Genomic DNA, 26,002 nt, shown 5'->3' on the forward strand with positions numbered 1-26,002 from the left:
GAATGGGTTTAGTTCCAATTAGTATTTAACATTTCATCTTTCCATTGCTTCTCTCACTGCACTTACTAAATTTGGTCGTTTTATATTCTCTAACTTTAGGCAGCTACTTATAAGTTAAGGAGTAATTTCTGCCACTGTATCTTCAAGACTCATTCCTGCCACATCTGATACATCAAATGATCCTAACTCATGACTTCAAATCTCCTTTCACTTTCAATGCCTAATATTTTCCTGCCAATGCACAGTTACCCAAACAAATTTCTGTTCCCTCTCTGAAAAGCTTCATGTCGCGAATGCTACAATAAGCAAGCCAGAGACAATTTATTTTCGGAAGATGTCATTCTACATCCAGCAATCCATACTTGGCACAGTGGTGGTACTTTTGTCTGAGTCAGAAAACTGTGGCTTCAAACCATATTGCAGGTACTCAGCACAAAATCTAGACCAACATTTCAGTGCAGTACTAAGAGTACTACATTGACATAAGTGCTGTCTTTGTATGAGACATTAACCTGAGACCCCATCTACCTGTTCAGGTGGGACGTAAAAGACTGAATGGCACGATTTAAAGAGGAGGAGCATGACAGCTCTCCCGGTGTCCTAGCCAACACTTATCCGTCAACTAATACCATCAAAAATTATCCGACTATTTTATTTTCTTGCTGTTTATGGGACCTTGCTGCACATAAACTGGCTGCCACATGTGCTCACATAACAGTGACTGCACTTCAAAAATACCTAATTGTTTGTGAAGCACCCTGGGACACAAAGATATAAAAGATGCCACCTGAACAATCCAACATTAATTCCCTCTTTAAATCCCTCTAACCAGATTTCCTCATCTACATGCTGCCCTTAGGCAACATCATCTGCAGATATATGATCAGCCTTCACAGGTACATTGATGATACCCAGCTCTACCTCTATGCTGTCAGACTTCTGGCCCGACATCCATAAGAACAGGAGTAGGCCATTCAGCCCCTACAGCCTGTTCCACCTTTAGTTAGATCATGTTCGATCTGTAATTTATCATTTCTCTGCCTCAGCTCCATATCCCTGAACACCCTTGCCCATCAAAAATCTAGCAATCTCAGTTCTGAAATTTCCTATCGACCTCTAGCCTCAACAGCTTTTTGGGGAAAGAGAGTTCCAGATTTTCACTACCCTTTGTGCAAAGAAGTGACATCACCCATTTTAAGGTTATGCCCCCTTCTTCTGGACACTAGATGAAACAGTTTTTCTCTATCTACCCTATCAAATCCTTTAATCATTTTAAACACCTCAATTACATCACCCCTTAATCTTTTTTGCTCAAAGGAATACAAAGCTAATCCATACAACCTGTCCTCATAGTTTAACCCTTTTAGGCCCAGTATCATTCTGAAGTTGAGCTACATCCCCTCCAAGGCCAATATATCCTTCCAAAGGTGAAGTGCCCAGAACTGAACACAGTACTCCAGATGCGGTCTAAACAGAGCTTTATAAAAACTGCAGCATAATTTCTGTCCCTTTGTATTTCAGCCCCCTTGAGATGAAAGCTAACATTCCATCAGCCTTGTTAAAAAAAAAAGCCAGTGGTACAAAAGTTATTTAAGTGATTTATGTACATGGACCCCTAAATCACTCTACTCCTCCACAGTTCCTAGCTTCTCACCTTTTAAAAAACATTCTGGTCTATCTTTCTTGGTTCAAAGCGGATGACCTCGCACTTCGCTTGCATTGGAGTACTGACTTGGGTTGCAATAGAGTGCTACAGTGGAAGTTTGGTAAGTGAGGAAGTTCGGTAAGGAGGGAGCAAGGAGCTCCTTTCATTTCCTACCTGTCCTCAGAGTGAGGGGAGCCCAGAGCTTCCAAAGAGCACAGCTGACTGGGAGAAGACTCGGAGGGCAGAGTTCCGGACCAGTAAGTATAAAAAAACTTACTTCTGGTCAAAAAAACTGAAAGTGATGTCACAGGAAAGCTGTGACCTGATTGGCTGGTAGGGATTTTTTTTTAAACTGAATTTGAAAATAAAACATTGATAAAAATTGATTAAAACCCCAATTAACTAATTAATAAGTAGAGTAACTAAACCAGAGGGAGATTACTGTATTTAGTTAGCATTTAATATTTATAGTAGGAATCTAGCACTAGGACCATACAGTTATAACAATTTAGTAAGGATTTAATAAGTATTTATTTATCTTAAATTAATTTATTAATTAGTGCTAGAAATGTCAGTTAGAGGGGTGAAGTGCTTCACCTGTGAGATGTGGGAGGTCTGTGACGCTTCCAGCATTCCGGACGACTACATCTGCAGGAAGTGCACCCAGCTGCAGCTCCTCACAGACCGCATGGATCGGTTGGAGCGGCAACTGGATGCACTTAGGAGCATACAGGTGGCAGAGAGCCTCATAGACAGGAGTTTTAGAGAAGTGGTTACACACAAGGTGCAGGCAGATAGATGGGTGACCGCTAGAAGGGGCAGGCAGTCAGTGCAGGAATCCGCTGTGGCTATCCCCCTCTCTAACAAGTACACCGTTTTGGATACTGTTGTGGGGGGTGGCCTATCAGGGGAAAACAGCAGCAGCCAGAGCAGTGGCACCATGGCTGACACTTGTTCAGCAGGGAGGGATAAAGCGCAGAAGAGCAATAGTTATAGGGGACTCTATAGTCAGGGGCACAGATAGGCGCTTCTGTGGACGTGAAAGAGACTCCAGGATGGTATGTTGCCTCTCTGGTGCCAGGGTCAAGGATGTCTCAGAACGGATCGGGGATATTCTGAAGGGGGAAGGTGAACAGCCAGACGTTGTGGTACACATCGGTACCAATGACATAGGCAGGAAGAGTGATGAGGTCCTGCAGGGGGAGTTTAGGGAGTTAGGTAGAAAGTTAAAAGACAGGACCTCTAGAGTTGTAATCTCAGGATTACTCCCTGTGCCACATGCCAGTGAGGCTAGAAATAGGAAGATAGTGCAGCTAAACACGTGGCTGAATAGCTGGTGTAGAAGGGAGGGTTTCAGATATCTGGACCATTGGGATCTTTTCAGGGACAGATGGGACCTGTACAAGAAGGACGGGTTGCATCTAAACTGGAGGGGCACAAATATCCTGGCTGCGAGGTTTGCTAGTGTCACTCGGGAGGGTTTAAACTAGTGTGGCAGGGGGGTGGGAACCACAGCAGTAGGACAGCAAGTGAAATATATGAGGGGGAACTAATAAATAAGGCCAGTAAGACTAAGAGGAAAAGCAGGCAGGGAGATGTTGCTGAGCACAGCGGGACTGGTGGTCTGAAGTGCATTTGTTTCAATGCGAGAAGTATAACAGGTAAGGCAGATGAACTTAGAGCTTGGATTAGTACTTGGAACTATGATGTTGTTGCTATTACAGAGACTTGGTTGAGGGAAGGACAGGATTGGCAGCTAAATGTTCCAGGATTTAGAAGCTTCAGGCAGGATAGAGGGTGATGTAAAAGGGGTCGGGGAGTTGCATTACTGGTTAAGGAGAATATCACAGCTGTACTGCGAGAGGACACCTCGGAGGGGTCGTGCAGCGAGGCAATATGGGTGGAGCTCAGGAATAGGAAGGGTGCAGTCACGATGTTGGGGGTTTTCTATAGGCCTCCCAACAGCCAGCAGGAGGTAGAGGAGCAGATATGTAGACAGATTTTGGAAAGATGTAAAGGTAACAGGGTTGTGGTGGTGGGTGATTTTAACTTCCCCTATATTGACTGGGACTCACTTAGTGCTAGGGGCTTAGATGGGGCAGAATTTGTAAGGAGCATCCAGCAGGGCTTCTTGAAATAATATGTAGATAGTCCAACTAGGGATGGGGCCGTACTGGACCTGGTATTGGGGAATGAGCCCGGCCAGGTGGTCGAAGTTTCAGTAGGGGAGCATTTCGGGAACAGTGACCATAATTCCATAAGTCTTAAGGTACTTGTGGATAAGGATAAGAGTAGTCCTCGGGTGAAGGTGCTAAATTGGGGGAAGGCCAATTATAACAATATTAGGCAGGAACTGAAGAATTTAGATTGGGGGCGGCTGTTTGAGGGTAAATCAACATCTGACATGTGGGAGTCTTTCAAATGTCAGTTGATTAGAATCCAGGACCAGCATGTTCCTGTGAGGAAGAAGGATAAATTTGGCAAATTTCGGGAACCTTGGATAACGCGGGATATTGTGAGCCTAGTCAAAAAGAAAAAGGAAACATTCGTAAGGGCTGGAAGGCTAGGAACAGACGAATCCCTTGAGGAATATAAAGACAGTAGAAAGGAACTTAAGCAAGGAGTCAGGAGGGCTAAAAGGGGTCATGAAAAGTCATTGGCAAACAGGATTAAGGATAATCCCAAGGCTTTTTATACATATATAAAGAGCAAGAGGGTAACTAGGGAAAGGGTTGGCCCGCTCAAGGACAGAGAAGAGAATCTATGTGTGGAGCCAGAGGAGGTGGGCAAGGTACTAAATGAGTACTTTGCATTAGTATTCACCAAAGAGAAGGACTTGGTGGATGATGAGCCTAGGGAAGGGAGTGTAGATAGTCTCAGTCATCTCATTATCAAAAAGGAGGTGGTGTTGGGTGTCTTGCACAGCATTAAGGTAGATAAGTCCCCAGGGCCTTTTGGGATCTACCCCAGAATACTAAGGGAGGCAAGGGAAGAAATTGCTGGGGCCTTGACAGAAATCTTGGCATCCTCATTGGCTACAGGTGAAGTCCCAGAGGACTGGAGAATAGCCAATGTTGTTCCTTTGTTTAAGAAGGGTAGCAAGGATAATCCAGGAAATTATAGGCCGGTGAGCCTTACATCAGTGGTAGGGAAATTATTAGAGAGGATTCTTCGGGACAGGATTTACTCCCATTTGGAAACAAATGAACTTATTAGTGAGAGGCAGCATGGTTTTGTGCAGGGGAGGTCATGTCTCACTAATTTGATTGAGTTTTTTGAGGAAGTGACAAAGATGATTGATGAAGGAAGGGCAGTGGATGTTATCTATATGGACTTCAGTAAAGCCTTTGACAAGGTCCCTCATGGCAGACTGGTACAAAAGGTGAAGTCACACGGGATCAGAGGTGAGCTGGCAAGATGGATACAGAACTGGCTCTGTCAAAGAAGGCAGAGGGTAGCAGTGGAAGGGTGCTTTTCTGAATGGGAGGGATGTGACTAGTGGTGTTCCGCAGGGATCAGTGCTGGGACCTTTGCTCTTTGCTGTTTGTAGTATATATAAATGATTTGGAGGAAAATGTAGCTGGTCTGATTAGTAAGTTTGCGGATGACACAAAGGTTGGTGGAGTTGCGGATAGTGATGAGGATTGTCAGAGAATACAGCAAGATATCGATAGGTTGGAGACTTGGGCGGAGAAATGGCAGATGGAGTTTAATCCGGACAAATGTGAGGTAATGCATTTTGGAAGGTCTAATGCAGGTGGGAAGTATACAGTAAATGGCAGAACCCTTAGGAGTATTGACAGGCAGAGAGATCTGGGCGTACAGGTCCACAGGCCACTGAAAGTGGCAACGCAGGTGGATAAGGTAGTCAAGAAGGCATACGGCATGCTTGCCTTCATCGGTCGGGGCATAGAGTATAAAAATTGGCAAGTCATGCTGCAGCTGTACAGAACTTTAGTTAGGCCACACTTAGAATATTGCGTGCAATTCTGGTCGCCACGCTACCAGAAGGACGTGGAGGCTTTGGAGAGGGTACAGAAGAGGTTTACCAGGATGTTGCCTGGTCTGGAGGGCATTAGCTATGAGGAGAGGTTGGATAAACTCGGATTGTTTTCACTGGAACGATGGAGGTGGTGGGGTGACATGATAGAGGTTTACAAAGTTATGAGCGGCATGGACAGAGTGGATAGTCAGAAGCTTTTTCCCAGGGTGGAAGAGTCAGTTACTGGGGGACATAGGCTTAAGGTGAGAGGGGCAAAGTTTAGAGGGGATGTGCAAGGCAAGTTCTTTACACAGAGGGTGGTGAGTGCCTGGAACTTGCTGCCAGGGGAGATGGTGGAAGCAGGTACGATGATGACATTTAAGAGGCATCTTGACAAATACATGAATAGGATGGGAATAGAGGGATACGGTCCCCGGAAGTGTAGAAGGTTTTAGTTTAGGCAGGCATCAAGATCGGCGCAGGCTTGGAGGGCCAAATGGCCTGTTCCTGTGCTGTACTGTCCTTTGTTCGACACGCTGAACTCCATCTGCCAGTTTTTCTCACTCACTTTCTCTATGTCCCTTGGCCACTTTCTGCTCCCCATCTAAATTTAGTGTGCCTCCTAACTTAGCGTTGTTAGCAAACTTGGATTATACAGCTCTCTATTTCTTCATCTGATAGATTTATAAATATAGTGAAATGTTGAGGCCCCAGTACAGTAAAGTGAGGGACAACACTAGTCACATCTTGCCAATTGAGAGTATATACCTATTAACCTCACTTTCTATCTGCTACGTTTTAACAAATTCCCTAACCAGATTAAAAGGTTGCGCCAATTCCATGCACTTCCATTTTTCTTAATGCTCTCATGTGGAATTTTCAAACCCTCCTTAAAACCCACCTCTTTCCCAAGCTTTTGGTCACTCCTCTTAATACTCCTTTGGTTCACAATGGTTTACAACATTAAGTTGCAAGTTGTGCTGCTTTAACTGATATACTTCTTAGATACATATCTTGCTTTAAATGTCAGAATTCTATATTTCACAAACTTCTTAAATGAGATTAAAATATCAAATATTTACAATGCCACCAAACGTTGAGTGCCCAGCACATATCCCTGAAGAATGATACTAAAATAAAAGTAAAGTACTGCAGATGCTGGAAACCTGAAACACAACAAAGAAATGCTGGAAATACTCAGCAGGTCTGGCAGCATCTGTGAAGAGAGAAGCAGAGTTAACGTTTCAGGTCAGTGACCCTTCATCAGAACTGGTGACCAGAAACGTTAACTCTGCTTCTCTCTCCACAGATGCTGCCAGACCTGCTGAGTATTTCCAGCATTTCTTGTTTGTCTTCCCGAAGAATGACAGTTTACTTTAACACAAACATATTCTGTTTTGTCTGCTGGCTCTTGAACAACCAGCCAGTGATTTACATAATGAGTTAAAGACTAAGTACACTATGTTGCATCTTACCTCTGAGAAATAGAAGAGTGCTGACTCATTGAAAAGAATATCAGCCAGGTAAACAGTGCCACTGGTCAACACTTCAATTTGGTATTTACAAAAATGATGACTCCGTAAAAATTCTGTAAAGTGCCTATTGGAGAACGAGAAATGAAAAAAGGTCAGCATTCATTTTATATAGTGAACAAAGAATAATAGCTAAAATCTTAAAAGCCCTTCCCTGAATAAAAATCTGCTGGAAATTGCATTATTACTTTCATCTTTACTGAAAGAAAATTATGTGGGTTTTAAAAAGTAAATTTAGATACAATCCAAAACAAAACATTAATATGCTTCCTTTTAAAGTTTTTTATCTTAATTTTGCTAAATGTGGTCCTTTTAAAAAATTATCCCTCTTAATAAACCAGTTTCCTTGGAGATTAAAAGGTGCAATGGCTGGATAAAATAAATTGCTGTTTTCTTCTCCTGTGGCCAAATAATGGATGCCCCACTTTTTTTTTTTTACAACATTCCCATTACGACCTTATAATAAATCTGTTTGCAATGCCAGACCATATCAGATGTCTTGTGCTGTAAACAGCCAAAGGCTTGGAATAGCAGTTACTTTGCAGTTAAATGTATCTGTACAGGCCATTTTTGGGACTGACTGAGGAGGTCTCCTCATAAAAAAGTCAAATTTCAATAATTTAATGTTGGAGTGAATGTTAGGTGGCCACTCCATAAACTTGAGCATGCATTCCACTGTGAAAACTACAATAGGTACTGTATTACCAACACTAAAAAAAAATCCTGGATTAGCAGAAGGATAAATTGAAAATACCAGCAATCTGAAATAAACAGATGTTGGCTGATCTGCTTTCTAGTTCCACCATGTTAAATATGCCTTTCTACACCTTTAAATGTGACATGCAAATTGCAAGCTCCAAGAAATTTTCTACAAACTTTTGAATTCACTGATGTCAGCAAAGCAGCCAAGCTAACCACCCCCATTGTCTAGTACATGTTTGGGGACATGCAAGCTCAAGTGATATTTCAGATCATGAAAAGGGTTTACAATCCCCAAACCCCTAAAGTATTATAGCCTTGAAAACACTCAAATATATTTTTCAAAACAATGATAAATAGTGCTTCAGTTTTTAAGGGGTTTTTGCACAGTTTGGATCAACTGTTGTATATCGCAACAATCTAAATGTACAGTATGTGTGTACTGCATTCTCACCCATTAACTGGTTTGGGACAGTAAGGACAAAAATGGCATGATGCTGGACCATGAGTGAACTGGAACAGAGGACAATATGAGAAACAATACAGTTTACAGAGGTATAACGTATATATTATCAAGTCTATAAGTACAACAGATAGGGGGAAAATTGATGGATTTTTCAGAACTCTACTTCTTAACAATTATGATTCTAGTTTGTGCAACACAAGCATTTGTTGCACTTCTGAAAAAAAACTACAGAATAGAAAAAGGTCATCTGAGCTAATGAGTCTGCCCCTTTCCTATATTGAGCATGAGGGAGAAGAGTGGAGATGGAAAATTACAAAAGGGTTAGGAGCTGTCAAAACAGCAGCATATAAGCTTTCATTGCTTCTGATCCTGCAACAGTGGATGGTAACTTCCTAGTTCCTCCTTTCTCCTAGTTATATGCTAAGATTGACAAACATGATGCTGTTGTAATGACTAAAATTAGTTTCCACTGCCTATTTTGAAGAACTTAAGTTCCCTATCCCTCTCTCTGTGTCTCTGTCAGTCTCTCCCTTTCTATCCCTCTCTCTCTCCATCCTTCTCTGGTTCAAAAATTGTGACGCAGTAGCAGTCAGAACGCATAAATCTACAGCCCAAATTTTAGTTTCACATTTAACCACAAGATGGCAATAAACCAGTCACAATTCCCTCAGTCTCATCAAGGGGTTCTTTTCACTTGTGTCCTATAGGGTGATCAGCATGCATCAGGGAGCATCATTCCAGCTGAAATCACAGTGCCACCTTAGTAATGCAGAGTTCATCAGCAATTCTACTGCAGGTACCATTGTACCTCCGCATGCTTGGGATAATGCGCTGTTTACTCAGGCAAAGGTAGACTGAAAAGAGTAATGCAAAGGTGTAAAGAAAATACTTTTGCAAATTAAATTTCCCTAATTTTCTTGCATTTTAAGAAATACATGTAGATCATCCCAAACATCTTACAAAGAACATATTATTGATAAACACAATAAGGGTGCAATGGTGTGAAATGCTTGGCTTTACATCGACTTGGAGTTATGCAGTAAGCGCACCCTGAATTTGAAACCAGGACTCTATCAGACACTGCAGCAAAGCAGAGTTATACTCACTACAGGAGAGAGTTTCTACTTTGCTTTAGAGTCAGTTTGGCTTCAACATTGTATTTACACTATGCAAGCCAAAAATGCTTCGTACTGACACTAATGCATGATAACGTCTTAGTGATGGTGGTACTAGGATGAAAACATGTATCTTTATAGCTTATTACTATTTATCATCCAGTCTATTATTATCTGTACAGTTGTGTTTTACAGAAGAAAAATGCGCTGGTAAACTTATTAAGATATTATAGAACATTGGTAAGACATATTTGACTTTGTTTAACTTCAGCATCAGCTGCGGCTCAGATGGTCGTAGCACTGTAGCCCGAGTCAAAAGGTGATAGGTTCAAGTCTCACTCTAGAGACTTGAGCACTAAATCTAAGCTGACATTCCAGTGCAGTATGAAGGGGGTGCTGCACTGCCGGCGGAAGTGCTGTCTTTCGGATGAGATGTTAAACCAAGGCCCCATCTGCCCTGTCAGGTGGATGTAAAAGATCCCATGACACTATTTCAAAGAACAGCAAGGTCATTATCCCCGGTGTCCTGACCAATATTTATCTCTCAATCAACATCACTAAAACAGATTACATGTTTGTGGGACCTTGCTGTGTGAAAATTGGCTGCCATATTTCCTACACGGCAACGGTGACTAGATTTCAAAAAGTACTCAAATGGCTGTAAAGCGTTTTGGGATGTCCTGTGGTCATGAAAGGTGCTATATAAATGCAAGTCTTGCTTCCACCCCCACCCCATAAACAATACATCTAAATTATTTATTCAAAGATGCAGTTGTTCTAAAATGCATCCATTATAATCTGCAAAAAGTGTATTGCAGCATATTGGCTATGATACTGGACTAGTAATCCAGATGTCTAGATACAAATGAATTCAATAAAAACTGGTAATTTGAGAGCTAGCACCAGAAAATGACCATGAAAGCTACTGGACTGTCATAAAATCCCAACTGGTTCCCTAATTTCCTTCAGGGAAAGAGAACTGCTATCCATATTCAGTCAGTTATATGAAAAATTGTTCCTAAATTTAGTTCATCCATAACAATTAAGTTATTATTCGAGCAAGTAGCACAAATGTTGTTTGTGCAGAGGGGGAAGGGAATTGAATGTGAACTGAATCAGCAGGAATTCCTCTTCCTCCTCTCCCCAGTCACCACTCCGAGAAAGAATGGCTCGCTGTCATACGTGACTGTCTGTCAATTGCTTCTAACAATGAACTAGACCTCAGTACCGTGGGAACAAAGGAACAGAGAAATATTGGATTTGAGAATGCACTGCATTACAAGTTTAAAAGACTCTATTTTTAGAATTAGGTCATGACAACTTAATTCAGATTTGTACTGGCTTCAATTTCAGAGTTTCTGTTCAATAAAATTGCCACAGTTTTTGTTTTATGCATCGTGGCCATGGTGACAAATATTGCAACCCAGTCAGTCAGCTGTTTTAGGATAAGTGACAGACATCTGAACTGTCCATATCAAAGCACAGTTTCCAAACGATACTTGTGTTATCAAATAAGTTTGTTTACTGCACTTTTTCTAAAAGTAATCAGAACGCAAGGGTAATAAAGGGTAAAAAAAACCTTACAATGTTCTATCAGGTGTCAGTGGACAGTGATCTGGGTAGAAGTTCTGACTGATTTTAACTTTTCTGTTCTGTATTAATTAGCACCATACCAGACAGTACCCTTAGCAGGTACTACTGAACCAGCAGAGTTCTTCATTCCTGCTTGCTTTTTGGTGAAGAACAGTAGACCATACAGCGCCTCAGGCCTGCACCATCATTCAATACGATCATGGCCGATCTTCTGCCTCAACTCCACTTTCTCACCCGCTCCCCAGATCCCTTGATTCCCTGAGAGACAAAAAATTCTGTCTACTTCAGCCTTAAACATAATCAATGATGGAGCATCCACAACCCTCTGGGGTAGACAATTCCAAAGATTCATTACCCTCTGAGTGAAGAAATTTGTCATCTCAGCCCTCATCTTAAGACTGTGCCCGTGTTCTAGATTCTCCAGGGAAACCACCTCTGTGTCTACCCTATCAAGCCCCTTCAGAATCTTGTCTCAATGCAAGATGGACAAGCACACTGCAATGCTGCAGTATGACATGGCATGATGCACCATTACTAAACATACAACATCTCCTCCATAACGTCCTACTGAAAACAGTGGGTTTTCTAACAGCCACGCTGTTTTGTTGTACAGTAGTACCTGCTTACCATATATCCAATTTAGACAAAAATCCACCTACAGCAAACAAACTACAATGTCTCAAATTGAATACAGGCTTTTTGTCAGCTCTAACACTTGCCAAGATGCCCCTTCTTCAATACTTAATGTTCACCTCTAATTAGATGAGCTCTTAGTACTTTGAATTAATTATTTCCAACAAATTTACTCACTCTTTTTCCATCATAACGTACACTACAGCTTGTGCAGAAACAAAACAGTTGGGATCTGCTTGTCCATCTTCTCCACATATCTTAGCTATTAAAAAAAGCACAAATATTTATCCAAAATCAGAATTCAGTGCTGCACAATAATACACAACAGGAATACATTATAATTCTGAACTAGAATTACTGCATATAAATATTTTCAAAAATAGGCCATTGCTAATTATGCCCAAATCACAGCATCAAGAGAGTAGTTTTTTTTTGGGCATGGAACCAAACAAAAATTGCAAGGCAGCATTAAAAAGTGAAAGTAAAACATATGCAGTTTTAAGCACTATTAGCAGCTACTCAGGGTTTTGTATAGAAGCTTCAGTTAATAATCTGCCATCAAGTATCTCTTGCAAACTCAACGTATGACATTTTGGATAGACAGTCTTCAAAAAAAAGCGCTTCTTTCTTGTTCAAAAAATTCAGATGCAAGCAAAATGGACTATTTTACCATTGCAGAAAACTTTGCTGTTTGGTAGGAAGATCAAAGTTAAAACCTTCAGAAGAATTTCAGTTATGCATATGTGGGTGAGGGAAGAAGGGGAATAGGAAGGTCCAATTTCCCTTAGCAGAAAGGTCAATAACGAGAGGGCATTGATTTAAACTAATAGGTAGAAGGACTAGAAGGGAGTTGAGAAGAAATTTTCTCACCCAAAGGGTGGTAGGGTCTGGAATTCACTGCCTGAAAAGGTGGTAGCAGAAACTTTACTGGATTTAAAAATACTTGGATATACACTTACAGTGTCATAACCTCCGAGGATATGGACCAGGAGCTGGAAGGTGGGATTAGGATGGATAGCTCTTTTTCAGCCTGCACAGACAATATGGGCCAATTGGCCTCCTTCTGTGCCATAAATTCCTATGATTACATGATGTCGATGGATACACAACACAGCTGGCAGAACCACAGGAGCAGAGTTCACCTATACTCAGTACTGCCAACGAGATTGGGTTGGATTTTTATATAGGAAGAAAATATAAGTAACATGAAAGGTGCACTTTACTGAAAAGTTATTTATAAAGGAAGACACCTGGATACTCAATATCTCTCCCCTTACCCCCAATTACACCTTTGGGTGGTGATCTTTCAGTCACTGGCTCTTCTCGTTGGAATTTGCTTGCTAAACCATTTGTTGTTTCTCCACCCAACCCCACCCCAACCCATTTTCAAAAACCTCCTAAAAACTCATCTCTTCAACCACGCCCATGAGGACACCTACAAAAATGCAAGAGTGCTTTCTCAGTCACCCCATAGTACCGCGATTCAGAGGTACTGGTTAGAAGTTGCCAAAAGACAAGCATTTTGTGCAGAATCCACCATGATGAGACATGAATAAAAGTCCACACTCGGGGCGTTGTGACCTGGGACAGATTGAAGCAGTTTTCCCCAATCGTGACATTGTGAACTTCATGACACCAAACAAGGGGAAGTTCAACACAAGCTGTTTATTCCCAAAGTACCACTAACCGCAAGTTCTAAAGCATACAACAGTAACATGGGAGAACTGAATGATGCAGGTACTGTACAGGTAACTCGTTTTAACAGATCAGAGGGCAAATCCTATTTAAAGATTAACAGTCATCAAAATGACACTCAGCAATTCAGTAGCACCAATTAGCTTTTTCTATCTAGCACACCTCCAGGAAGCACATATGGATAGGACTGACCTTATCTGTGAAGTCCTCCATAGTGGATATGCCCAATACCCAATAACCTTTTTCACATGAGGTCTGGCCACAATGGCAAGATATGAAAGGGGGCTGTCTATGCACATGGAATAACAGCCCAGCAACAGTCATAAGTGTCATTTGGAAGAATGTAATCGTAAGAGGGGGAAAAAAAACTATTTTATCATCACACTCTTATTGTCTTAACTTGCAAAATAAAAATTTAATGCCCTTTGTATTTGAAGGCCAGCTTGTCCCACCCATCCTCCCATTTAAAAGCACAATTCAGTCTGTGACTTACCTACTATGTCATTTCTCATCGCTTCTATAATTGGAATTGGTCTAGAAGCATCTGGTGAAATGTATTTAGTAAATATATTAACTGCGTCACGTTCTATACCTGCGGAGGGAAAACAATCATGAATGTAACTGTTCAAAGTAAAACCCTTGGGTGCATTAATAAATGCATTACAAGGTTTTTTTCCACAAGCCTATTAATTATGGTGATTGAAATTTTATTATAAATTTAAGAACATGGAAAAAGGAAAACCTATTAATCAGCAAATTTCAAAAATGCCATGCTGCAGGAAATTAATTTTGCATGGTGGGTCATAAGTGCGCACCATTTGTTATGCATCTTTTGTGAACTGAAATCTCGTTGGCAGTACTGTGCAATCACAGCAGAAACAGCAACTTACTATACCCGGAGCAAGAGGAGATGCTGCCAAACTTTCAGCGGTAGCTTCCAAATTATTAATTTTGTAAAATCTATGAAGTTTATTGCTGAAGGTGTGCAGTCTTCTATTATGGACACATTTTTCTGACTCAATCTTCAGTTTTTCTTTAAGATTACTTGGACTTAGCTGTCCATCTGTTATAAAATTAGAAGATTTATATTGTGCAAACATGGCACAGTTTATATGTTAAAAAGTGAAAGTTCCTGGATTCAATTACGGTTTAAAAAATGTCTTTTACTTGGGTCCTCCTGTTAACCAGCAGATTCCCACTAAACTGGGGACGAAGGGAATGCTATCCATCATGATTAGAAGCTTAGATGAGTGCCAGACTGGAGGTTTGCAAGTGATCGTGCATAACGTACCTTATTCTATGGGGTAGGTAATAGATTAATATTCTTTAAATTTCAATACATAAAGTATTTATCCCCTTCCTCAAAATCAGTCTCTGAATGGTTAATGGTGATAGGTTTCCTGCACAGATTTTGATACCTAAGAGTCTTTTACTGGTCCTATTTTGTGTTTGAAGAATTTGCGAACAATAAAATTAATCTCACAAGTACTGCGCTATGTAAACTGAGGACACTGCAAGCCTACCTTAGGACACCTCCTTAAGCAAGTCCTTCTCAGATTCTTAAGTTATAATAAAAGCTATATTGCACAGAAGCACATAGCGTTCTAAGACAAATTTTTTTTTGGGGGGGGGGGGTGGGAATTGGTGAGTGAGAAAAGGAGGAAGAGGAGAAGATGCATTGTGTTTGAGCTGTCCCAGTATATGCATAAGTTTAAGAATTTCCAATGGAATGAAGAATGCTGAAATTTGCAACAACAAATGAAGTCCGTGGTCTTTCATTGCACTGGGTGAAAATATAAATCGGAATGATTTTGGTTTCTTTTTAAATTACATCAAATTACTGTACACGAGTCTGAACATGTATTTAAACACTATTTATAAAGGAATAAAGTTAGAGATAATTAATTTTCCAGTAACACAACATTTGGAAATGAGCCACCGCATGGGAGATTGTGGCTGCTCTTTGCCGCCATTTTTTGAGCTCACCTCAGATCGGTGGCGAGCTCTTAAAATCCAGCCCACTATTTCCTATTTGCAGCAGAGTTTTCCATAAGATTCAATTTTGGGAGCCTCAAACTGGAGATCATTTTAAGAGTTCTTCATTCAAAGTCAACAGAATTGTATCTTACTCTGCTACAAAATTACCATTGGTTACAATTGACCAGAAACTGAACTGGAGTAGCCATATAAATACCGTGGCTACAAGAGCAGGTCAGAGGTTAGGAATCCAGTGGCGAGTAACTCACCTCCTGACTCCCCAAAGCCTGTCCACCATCTACAAGGCACAAGTCAGGAGTGCGATGGAATACTCTCCACTTGCCTGGATGGGTGCAGCTCCAACAACACTCAAGAAGCTCGACACCATCCAGGACAAAGCAACTCCCTTGACTGGTATCCCATCCACAAACGTTCACTCCAGTGGCGCAGTGGTTAGCACCGCAGCCTCACAGCTCCAGGGACCCGGGTTCAATTCTGAGTACTGCCTGTGCGGAGTTTGCAAGTTCTCCCTGTGACCGCGTGGGTTTTTGACGGGTGCTCCGGTTTCCTCCCACTGCCAAAGACTTGCAGGTGATAGGTAAATTGGCCACTGTAAACTGCCCCTCGTGTAGGTAGGTGGTAGGGAATATGGGATTAATGTAGGGTTAGTATAAATGGGCGGTTCTTGGTGGGCACAGACTTGGTGGGCTGAAGGGCCTGTTTCAGTGCTGTATCTCTAAATAAATAAATATGCACTACAGCAACGCACCAAGGCTCTTTCAACAACACCTTCCAAACCCGTGACCTAAACCAACTAGAAGGCCAAGGGCAGCAAATGAATGGGACCACCACCAAGTTCCCCTCCAAGTCACACACCATCCTGACTTGGAACTACATCGCCGTTCCTTCACTCTTGCTGGGTCAAATCCTGGAACTCCCTTCCTAACAGCACTGTGTGTACCTACCTCACATGGACTGCAGTGGTTCAAGAAGGCAGTTCAGCACCACCTTCTCAAGGGCAATTAGGGATGGGCAATAAATGGTGGCCTAGCCAGAGACGCCCACATCCCATGAATGAATTTTTTTTAAATGGTGGTTAATTTCAAAATATGCATTTTACTTTTCAAAGGAATAAATTATAAGCAATATGATGAATTGTATACCACTGACACTGTAAATTATCAGTAGTCACTTTCATATTGAAATGCACGACCCTGAAATTGCTGCAACCCCCCCAAAAAAGAGCATCCTTAAAAATTAGATATTTTTCTTTCTCATTGCTAACTAACCACAGACCAGGGACGGAAGCTGGGACGTCCTGTTTTGTCTGGCTCAGCTGCTAGTAGATCAACTCATCAAGCCATTGAGGGAGGGCATTTTACTTTGAAAGTTAATCATTATTTGTCCATTCTAGTTCATTCCAAATAGCCAGCAATGATTTAGAGCATCTCTCAATACCAGCAACAAAGTGAATTCTAGTATCATTGATGAACACATCACGGATGAGAAAATAGGATCAAGTGACTACCTTAGAAGGAAAATGACATAAGCATGCTTACTTTTCATCAGTTTGTCTGACAGACCTTTCAGCCCAGTTGGGTGTGGATGTCCTTTCGATACAGGTTTGAGAGAGTCTTGACTTGCAGTCTCTGTCTGAAAGGTTACCGTTCTTGATGTCCCAACATGCAATGGATTCAGATCACTGCCACCCTGGTTTAATGAGTGGTTTGGAGATGTTTTATTTCGCCCAAAACAGTCCACGCTTGCAGGGTCTGCAACACTAAGTTCATCACCACTAGAAATCCGATTGCCCTTTGCCTCCAGGTCAGGTGACGTACTGCAGTCAAGCGATACTGGCACATCAGCATCGCATTGTCTGTTTGCAGGGGAAGCAGGTTCCGCTAAAGAGCTATGTTTTACTGTGTTCAGGCTATGGGCCCTGATGCGAGACCAGCTTGTGGAGCGGAAACTTTCTGCTTCCAACCAGAATTTAACTAAATGCCCAACTCCTTGCATCTCCATGAACTGGATGATATACGGAAGAGCAGTGCTGTCCTGCAGGACTTGTTCAAGAGTCTTTGAGAGCCTGGAGTTAGTCTCTTCAGCTTTGTAATTCAGGCAAGAATGGCCTATTTAAAAACAAAAACATGAAAAATAGGATGGACTTTTTTTTTGTTCAGTACAATGGTATATTAGTACCAAATTATTGTGTCAAAGCAGAGCACAATGCAAGAGGAAAAAATATCTGTTTCAACACGTATGTTGGGTTATAATTCTATTAATAGTAAATATTGGTCCATATCTATTGAAAAATAATGCTCTTACCCAACTGTGAAATGGCTCCAATCAATTATTGTTGGATATGGTACAGCTACGACTAGGGTGGAATAAACCAATTTTTAAGAAGTAAAGCCTACTTATTTTTTCAATGCAGTACTTGCAGAATGCTCCAGTTAGCACTCTGTTATGATGCAATGCACTGGTAGGATATGTTGCACACCTGCTACACTGCAGATTACCAAACTTAGCCAAGTCCTTGGGAGAGCTGCCAAAATGGAGGTGACACATTTCCCAATGTACCAAATGTGGCAAGTCCATATATAGCCCATGATGTCATTTTTTATTATAGGTCCAAACAGCAACTTTCATCCAGTAATTCTTCAATGTCTAACCTTAAAGGGACCTCACTGCATACTTCACTGCAGACAGCTGTCTACTTGCACCTCCTGTTGTAAAAGGTACACATGCATCAGTTATACAAACAGCTGGTTGCAATGAAGTATAGAATTCAGAGAATGCATCGCAAATGGGGGAATACTGCTGGAAGTTAACTCTAGATGTACAATTACACTGCCATGGTACTTCAGCATACAAAATTATCCATAATGTGGGATATAAATGTGTGAAATGAGAAAGTTGTTTGGGCCATCATGAAAATCCTTCCAAATAAATATGCATAGCTTGAAATACCATGAACTTTCACCAAATGGTTTTATCTTCTGAGGAAGGCAGATATACACAACAAAAATCTCTAAAATTGCTCTTGAATTTCCAAGAGCAATAAGAACGAACACACATTAGGCCATCAATTTAATGTTATGATGTATATTATTCAGCACACCCCTCCTGCAATCATTTTTATGGTTCCCATAAGGTAGGACCCACCATGCGCTGCTGTATAATTCAACATATATTAAATACTATTGCTAGAAGGTAACCATGAGAATATTTGATATTGCGCTTCTTAGACATATTCCGAATAGCAATCTAGCCATTACGAAATCCATATTATGAATTCTGTTTATAGTTAGCTTCTTTATAATTAACTCATTTGCTGTTTTGGATTACATTTTGTTCACATTCTGAACATACCTTCCCCCTGATGTGGCATAACAAGAAAAAAGGCATAAGCTATTCCATAGATGCTGCACAAGAACTATCTACTGGTTCTGGCTCCTTCTGCTCTACATTCCAATAAATACACTGCTCATCATCTGGATTTTACTGAAAGATCTGCTACAGTACATTATGTTTCTGGATTTAGAGCCACAAATCTCATTTTTTTCAATGCTTCATCCAAGATTAATATTTCTCACTTGGCTTGCACTTTGACAGTGCTTAAACTAAATTCATTGCTGAATTTTCAGTAGTGCATATGAAAACCAAGCCAGTAATTTCCGGAAACTATTACAGCTGCAAAGTATAAGATTAAATAATTTTTAAAATAACTAGCTTATGAAATTAGAAATTTAGATAATTGTTTAAGAAGCAGTTCAAATCTCCAATTGCCCCATTATGGCCCACACAACTTTCATGATCTTCCAATGACCTGCAGTCATGCTCTATTTAAGTTACATAAGTTGGAATCAACTCTAAGCACCAAATATTATTTCAGCAATTAGATTATGTACACACAATACTGTGAACTAAAAAAGTGCTTGGTTCTTTATTTCCACACATTCAGAATTAATATGTTATATGAAGGTGGCTTGTCTCATTTTTGACAGCTTAAAATAATTCCGGAACCACAAATACTAACACAGTGAAAGTGTCTCAGTTATTTCTCAGCATGAAATAAATTTGGCTACAACAAAAGAAAACCAATGAGATTCTCAATCAATTTTAGCTCTAACCCTCACTCTACTTCTCTAGGATAAAGCATGGTACTGGATAAGAAGTTAGCTTAAAAAAAATGAAAGGCCTGAATGGGCTACTCCTGCTCTTATGGAAGAAAGTACACATGATGTGTAATACAGAAGACAGGAGCGATCCCTGAACCCCTGCTGTTTCTAGTCTATATTAAATAGCTTGGGTGTTGAAACCAAAATGCAACTTTGTCAAATAAGCTGACAACACTACATTAGAACAGCTGTAGAGACAGAGATGGGAATAAAAAAAAGTCAAGATTTTGATTGTAGTCAGTGTCCCAATTACAGAGCCAAACAATCCAAATTAATTCAGATCATTAATTCATCATCACTCTGTTCCATGTCTCCTGACCTCAATTCTCACGCCATCCTATTATTCCCTCAGTCACCTACATATCTGAAAATTTTCCTGCTCCCTACCACTTCAGTCAACCAGCCCTCAACTCTCATTCACCAGCCCCTTTGAAACATTGTGGCCAAACCTCAAATAGCCACAGCCATCATTTACAACGTCAAGCTGAATTCCTGGACTCCAATACACCAACTACCAAAAATTGCCTCTAGGAAAATGTCTCAACATACTCCAAATAATAAGTACCACCTCTTTCCATTAAGTTGCACAGCATCCAAAATAACCTGTCTTATGGAATTCCAACTTGGTGCTGATCATGTGAAACATCACAGAAAGCACTGCTGCTTTCAATGTACTCTTAAAAAAAGAACTTTAAGGCAACCATTGGGCTTTATATGAGCTAGAATGTACCAAAAAATAGTTCTGATCTGGAAGTTACCACTGATCAATTAATTAATGAGAACTGCTGTTAACAAGGACAAAGCCATTCCAAAGTCAAACCTGGACTATTCTTTTAATGTTGAGGGAAAATGGCAGTATCACTAGCATTATTCTGTGTATACTGAAAAGCTATTATACCACCAGAAATCTTCTGGCTGTAGGCCAATATGGATCTTAACTTCTGATTCACTTGTGTTCCCCCACCCCCAAAAAAATCATTACTTAAATGGATATAAACAATACCAACTTATATTTATATTGTGCCTTTAACGCAGCAAAATCTCCCAAGGAACCTTCACAGGAGTGTTATCAATTAAAATTTGACATTGAGCCACATAAGGAGATTTAGGACAAGTGACCAAAAGCTTGATCAAAGAGGGCAAAAAAGAATGTCTTAAAGCAGGAGAGAGAGATAGAGGTGAAGTTTAGGAGGGGACTCAGAACTTTGGACATAGGCAGCTGAAGGCACAGTCACCAAATATACTACTTCATTGCAAATAGATTCAGTCAATACTCACTGCAAACTCAGAAGTGTTAAGGAAGTGTTTGTCATAAGGATGTTTAACTGTATAGATTTATTCTGTCACATATACCAAACTGGATATCGACAGTAATTGGTGAAGACTTACAATTGATGTCTGCTTAACGTTGATACAATAGAAACTCTATAAGGCTGGAGGTCGAATGCACACTATAGTGATTTCACATTGATAAAGTCAAGGTGGCAACTTGTAAATGTGCTCACTAAAGTTATAATGGGATAGTTAGTGGTGCAGTCAACCAACACAGATGCAGCAGATCTATGAATACAAAAATGACATTAACAGCTACTTCAAAAAGGGTCCTAAATGCTTTCAAAGGGTGATGGAATTATCCCTGGTTCTACATAGTCTCTTCAATATTTAATTCTGATTTCAAATTGAACAGCATGCTCAGTTTAGCAAATATAAAAATCAAACCTGGATCAATTTAAAATTCAACTCCATAGCATCTGCAGAGTGCCTATATTTCTACTATATATGTCCAATTGCTAAATCATTTTATTGAATGTTTTAAAACTTTTACAATGTTGGGTCAATCATTTATTGCAGTTTTATTAATTATAACATTCTATCCTGCAATAATGGCACCAAAACTTCAAAGGTCATATATTGCCTCTCTAGGCTTATCTGAGGATGTCTGTGGCTGATTATTTCACTGGATATCATGAGTTCAAATTATCAAATTATAACTTTACCTAGGTCTCCAAAATGAGCAGCTTCCATATGAATCGGCTGTTGATTGAGAACTGCTGTTCTGCCACGTGCAAAGGAGTCCATGTTGGCAGAGATGGCATTGATCGCCACATTGCTCGGTCCTGCAGCTTCCAGAAGTGCATGGTTCTTGCTTGGTGATGGGGTCCCAACAGGAATGAGGGCTGGGACTGCAAAAAAGAGAAAGCATTCAGAGAATAAAACAATTACTTTGCGAAAGCCTAACCTGAATGATAATTGCAATTAATTATTGGTAAAATTACTTTGAGATCCTTTTAAAACACGACTAGTGATGGGCCAAGAGCATGCTTCCAAGACCCTGTTGTTTTGTTTCCATGGTTCTCAATTCCAGGTCTTGAAAATGTTTATACTTTGAGCACAGAGGGAGGATGAAGACTCATTTCTGAGATATCAAAGATCCCAAATAGAATGAATTTGGGCAGTGTTTGCCCAGTTCCTGAGGGGCCAAGTCCCCCGCACAAGACTTTCGCCAACAGAAATTAACCGAAAACATTAAATGTACATGATATGTCTAGTAGGAAAACACTGAGAAAAATACCAAAAGAGGTTTTCTGTACCAGGACACTGATCAAAATCTTAAAAACCCATGGTAGGTTTAATGTTTCTCATTACGTGATCATATTTAATGTCAATTAACTAAAGTAATTTTTTTTAGACTAATTACATCTATTCTAACTTGATTGCATAGTCATTTAAATATTTCTTAATTGTGTATGAGCGACACCCAAACTTAAGTCAGCCGCAGGTGTTCTCCCCATTAGGAGATGGTATTTACACTGCACTGAGGAAGAGCCAAAGTGAAAGCATAAAAGTTTACCGACATTTAATTATTCTGCAAGTTTTTTTTTATCATTTTAAAATGCAGAAACTTATGCGCAACATTAATAAAATAGGGCCATTGATAGAGCTGCCCAACACTACAATAATTTAATACATATTTGTTTCATTTCAGTCCAAATAGGAAAACAATCAAATTGGGAAAAATGAATTTAGTCTTATTCTCCAATTAACACAACTATCCTCCATTAGAACCTACTTTATGCTTAGAAACACAATCATAAAGCTTAAATAATCAATTTATGTTTCACTATTAAGTTACCAAAAATATTGCACCTTGTGTACACAGCGATATGTTGTCCACCTCAACAATGATCCTACTATTGAACTACAAATGGAGGTAGTCATCAGTAAAAGTAACAAATTATACAAATTAAAACACATGAATTATAAGGAAGCTAAAAACAAACTGTTATGAACTAGAACATTTGGGACGACAGGAAAATAACTTTACCACTACAAGTTCCTAGAAGTAGGAAGCACCCACGGTCACACAATATAGTTCAGTCTTCAACATTAGTATACAGGAACCACCCATTGCCAATGTGCTAGTGCATGTGTGAAGTCTTGTTAAATGCCAAGGATCTGCGTCATTCAACAGAACAAGGGCTTCATGTTCTTTTAATGTTATCAGAGTGTTCCAGTGAACAATGCCTTCATTTTTGTAATTTTAGTAATTAGCATTACAATGACTGCAACAGAACAGAATGCTAAAACAAAGGGAATTTATTCCATTTAGACAGAATTTATGCAATTTAAATAATTATGGATAGTTGCCTTAGACTGATAATTGAAGGAAATAGAGATTAATACTGGAATTATTTAAATCGTGAAGATGGATATTCAAAGTGTTACAACCAAGGCAGGAGGAATGCATTGTTAATTCAGTCCCACTTTTCCCCGGGTCACAGCATATCAATAAATTTTCCCACCTACCAAAGAACAGCCAATTAGATACTCTATTTGTCTCCCAGAATAAAGCACACCAACCAGGTTTCTTTTATCAACATCATTAACCTTTCATTAGAAAAATAAGTCTTAACCAATAATGAGATAAATCTATATACGAAAAGCTCCTTATTTCCCTAGCCCTCAAGCACACACACATACATTCAAAGAAGCCAGTTAAAGGGGGATGGGGGAAAGAATTTGGTTTACAGCTGTTTCATAGGAATAAAATAACTTAGTATGTCACATTCTGGTAGGATGTTCTTCGGTTTGGAGAGACACCCCAGAATCGAATAGTCGGATGCCACTCAAAGTCTCTCCAGGCGAGGTTGATGAACAGTCTGTGATGGGTAGGTGTTCAAGGAAATTTGACTACAGCAGGCATCAAGTAGGTCTTTCAGCAGGGGTGTAGCAGCAGGTCTGCTTAGGTCTCACGGCAGCAGTATAACAGAAGATTTCTTCAGATTCCTTTCTTTTTTCTTTTGGGCCTCCTTATCTCGAGAGACAATGGATACGCGCCTGGAGGTGGCCAGTGGTTTGTGAAGCAGCGCCTGGAGTGGCTATAAAGGCCAATTCTAGAGTGACAGGCTCTTCCACAGGTGCTGCAGAGAAATTTGTTTGCCGGGGCTGTTGCACAGTTGGCTCTCCCCTTGCGCCTCTGTCTTTTTTCCTGCCAACTACTAAGTCTCTTCGACTCGCCACATTTTAGCCCCGTCTTTATGGCTGCCCGCCAGCTCTGGTGAACGCTGGCAACTGACTCCCACGACTTGTGATCAATGTCACAGGATTTCATGTCTCGTTTGCAGACGTCTTTATAGCGGAGACATGGACGGCCGGTGGGTCTGATACCAGTGGTGAGCTCGCTGTACAATGTGTCTTTGGGGATCCTGCAATCTTCCATGCGGCTCACATGGCCAAGCCATCTCAAGCGCCGCTGACTCAGTAGTGTGTACAAGCTGGGGATGTTGGCCGCCTCGAGGACTTCTGTGTTGGAGATACGGTCCTGCCACCTGATGCCAAGTATTCTCCGGAGGCAGCGAAGATGGAATGAATTGAGACGTCGCGCTTGGCTGACATACGTTGTCCAGGCCTCGCTGCCATAGAGCAAGGTACTGAGGACACAGGCCTGATACACTCGGACTTTTGTGTTCCGTGTCAGTGCGCCATTTTCCCACACTCTCTTGGCCAGTCTGGACATAGCAGTGGAAGCCTTTCCCATTCCAGTATATCTTAGAACACAGGAGGTAACAGGAACCACACTTAATGCAGGGAATTTTCAGAGACAGGAGGCAATAGGAATCTGCCACCTTTCAAATACAGGGTTTCTTCTCAAGAGATGCAGGACTCCTTTACAGAGAGAGGTCTTTTTCTGGGTCTTCCTCTTTGATCTCCAGGCAGGTCAAAAACCAAATTTCAAATGCCTGCTCTTTGTCCAGCTCACTGTTTTTTTTTAAATGGTCCAAAGAGAAAGTAAAACCTTCCTGACAGGTCACAAGTCCAGACATAGAGTCTCCCTTGTCATTCAAAGTGTTGCTTTGAGAATGTCAAACCCCTGGCTGGTTTCCTTGAATTTGCCTGTTTTCCTGTCCTTGTGCAAGTTCAGCTTCCTTTTCAAAACATACAAAAATTTCAGCTATTTGCAGGAGTCAATGTCCACTGAAAAATCCTTTTTTCAGTTTTTAAAAACACACAGAATTCTAAGTTTTCTTTTAAATACAAAAATAAAACTCTTGTAACAAAAGTTAAATAAAAAAAGAGCTCAATGATAGATGACTAAGTTATTTAGGTATTTGTATGACCTAATTATATTAAAGACAAAAGTGTTGGAAATTGAGTACAGAAGGAAAGATTATGGGCGGCACAGTGGTTAGCACCGCAGCCTCACAGCTCCAGCGACCCGGGTTCAATTCTGGGTACTGCCTGCGTGGAGTTTGCAAGTTCTCCCTGTGTCTGCGTGGGTTTCCTCCCACAGCCAAAAGACTTGCAGGTTGATAGGTAAATTGGCCATTATAAATTGCCCCTAGTATAGGTAGGTGGTAGGGGAATATAGGGACAGGTGAGGATGTGGTAGGAATATGGGATTAGTGTAGGATTAGTATAAATGGGTGGTTAATGGTCGGCACAGACTCGGTGGGCCGAAGGGCCTGTTTCAGTGCTGTATCTCTAAATCAAATTTCAGTGTGCTTCATAATTAGAAGAACATTGAAATCACAAAATATGCTCCATTTGCAAAATCTTCCCGAGGTTCCAAATTCAGTGTTAATACTGGCAGCAGTTCCCACTTAAGTTCTAATGCCTCAAAAATTTCCCATTTACAAAAGCATAGCTGACATCAACCGAGTCTGCATGAGATCCTTACTACTTTCCCCTTGCACCTCATGCTCCCCAATTTCCATCTTTAATTTTTTTCAAACCCTGTATTGTCATCTTTATTAGTGTCTTGTTTTGAGGGATTTTAGCTACAATGTTAGGTTGGAGAAGTTGAAGTTTTCCTTGGAGCAAAGGAGAGTGAAGGGAGATTTCATAGAGGCATGACAGGTTTAGATTAGGTAGACAAAGAAAAACTGTTCCCATTAGCTGATGGTACAAAGACTAGGGGACACATTTAAGATTTTGGTCAAGAGATGCAGGGGGATGTGAGGAAGAACTTTTTTACGCAGCAAGT

The 26,002-nt window shown here is 40.6% G+C and overlaps 1 protein-coding gene across 4 annotated transcripts in view; it reads right to left on the reverse strand.

The window, feature by feature from the left end:
• Positions 1 to 26,002, reverse strand: part of akap10 (A kinase (PRKA) anchor protein 10) — a 109,834-nt gene that overhangs the window by 38,375 nt on the left and 45,457 nt on the right. For all 4 annotated transcript variants that reach the window (XR_010968783.1, XM_068010522.1, XM_068010520.1 and 1 more), the window contains exons 3-7: positions 21,516 to 21,701; positions 16,897 to 17,466; positions 13,854 to 13,952; positions 11,843 to 11,927; positions 7,103 to 7,226 (exon numbers count right to left, since the gene is read on the reverse strand). Coding sequence is in view for 3 of the 4 variants with exons in the window: in XM_068010522.1 (XP_067866623.1) it covers positions 7,103 to 7,226; positions 11,843 to 11,927; positions 13,854 to 13,952; positions 16,897 to 17,466; positions 21,516 to 21,701 (1,064 nt within the window). In the remaining variant the exon portion in view is untranslated. The remainder of the gene's footprint in view (positions 1 to 7,102; positions 7,227 to 11,842; positions 11,928 to 13,853; positions 13,953 to 16,896; positions 17,467 to 21,515; positions 21,702 to 26,002) is intronic.

The sequence above is a fragment of the Heterodontus francisci genome, chromosome 30 (genome assembly GCF_036365525.1).
Source record: "Heterodontus francisci isolate sHetFra1 chromosome 30, sHetFra1.hap1, whole genome shotgun sequence".
Lineage (NCBI taxonomy): Eukaryota > Metazoa > Chordata > Chondrichthyes > Heterodontiformes > Heterodontidae > Heterodontus > Heterodontus francisci.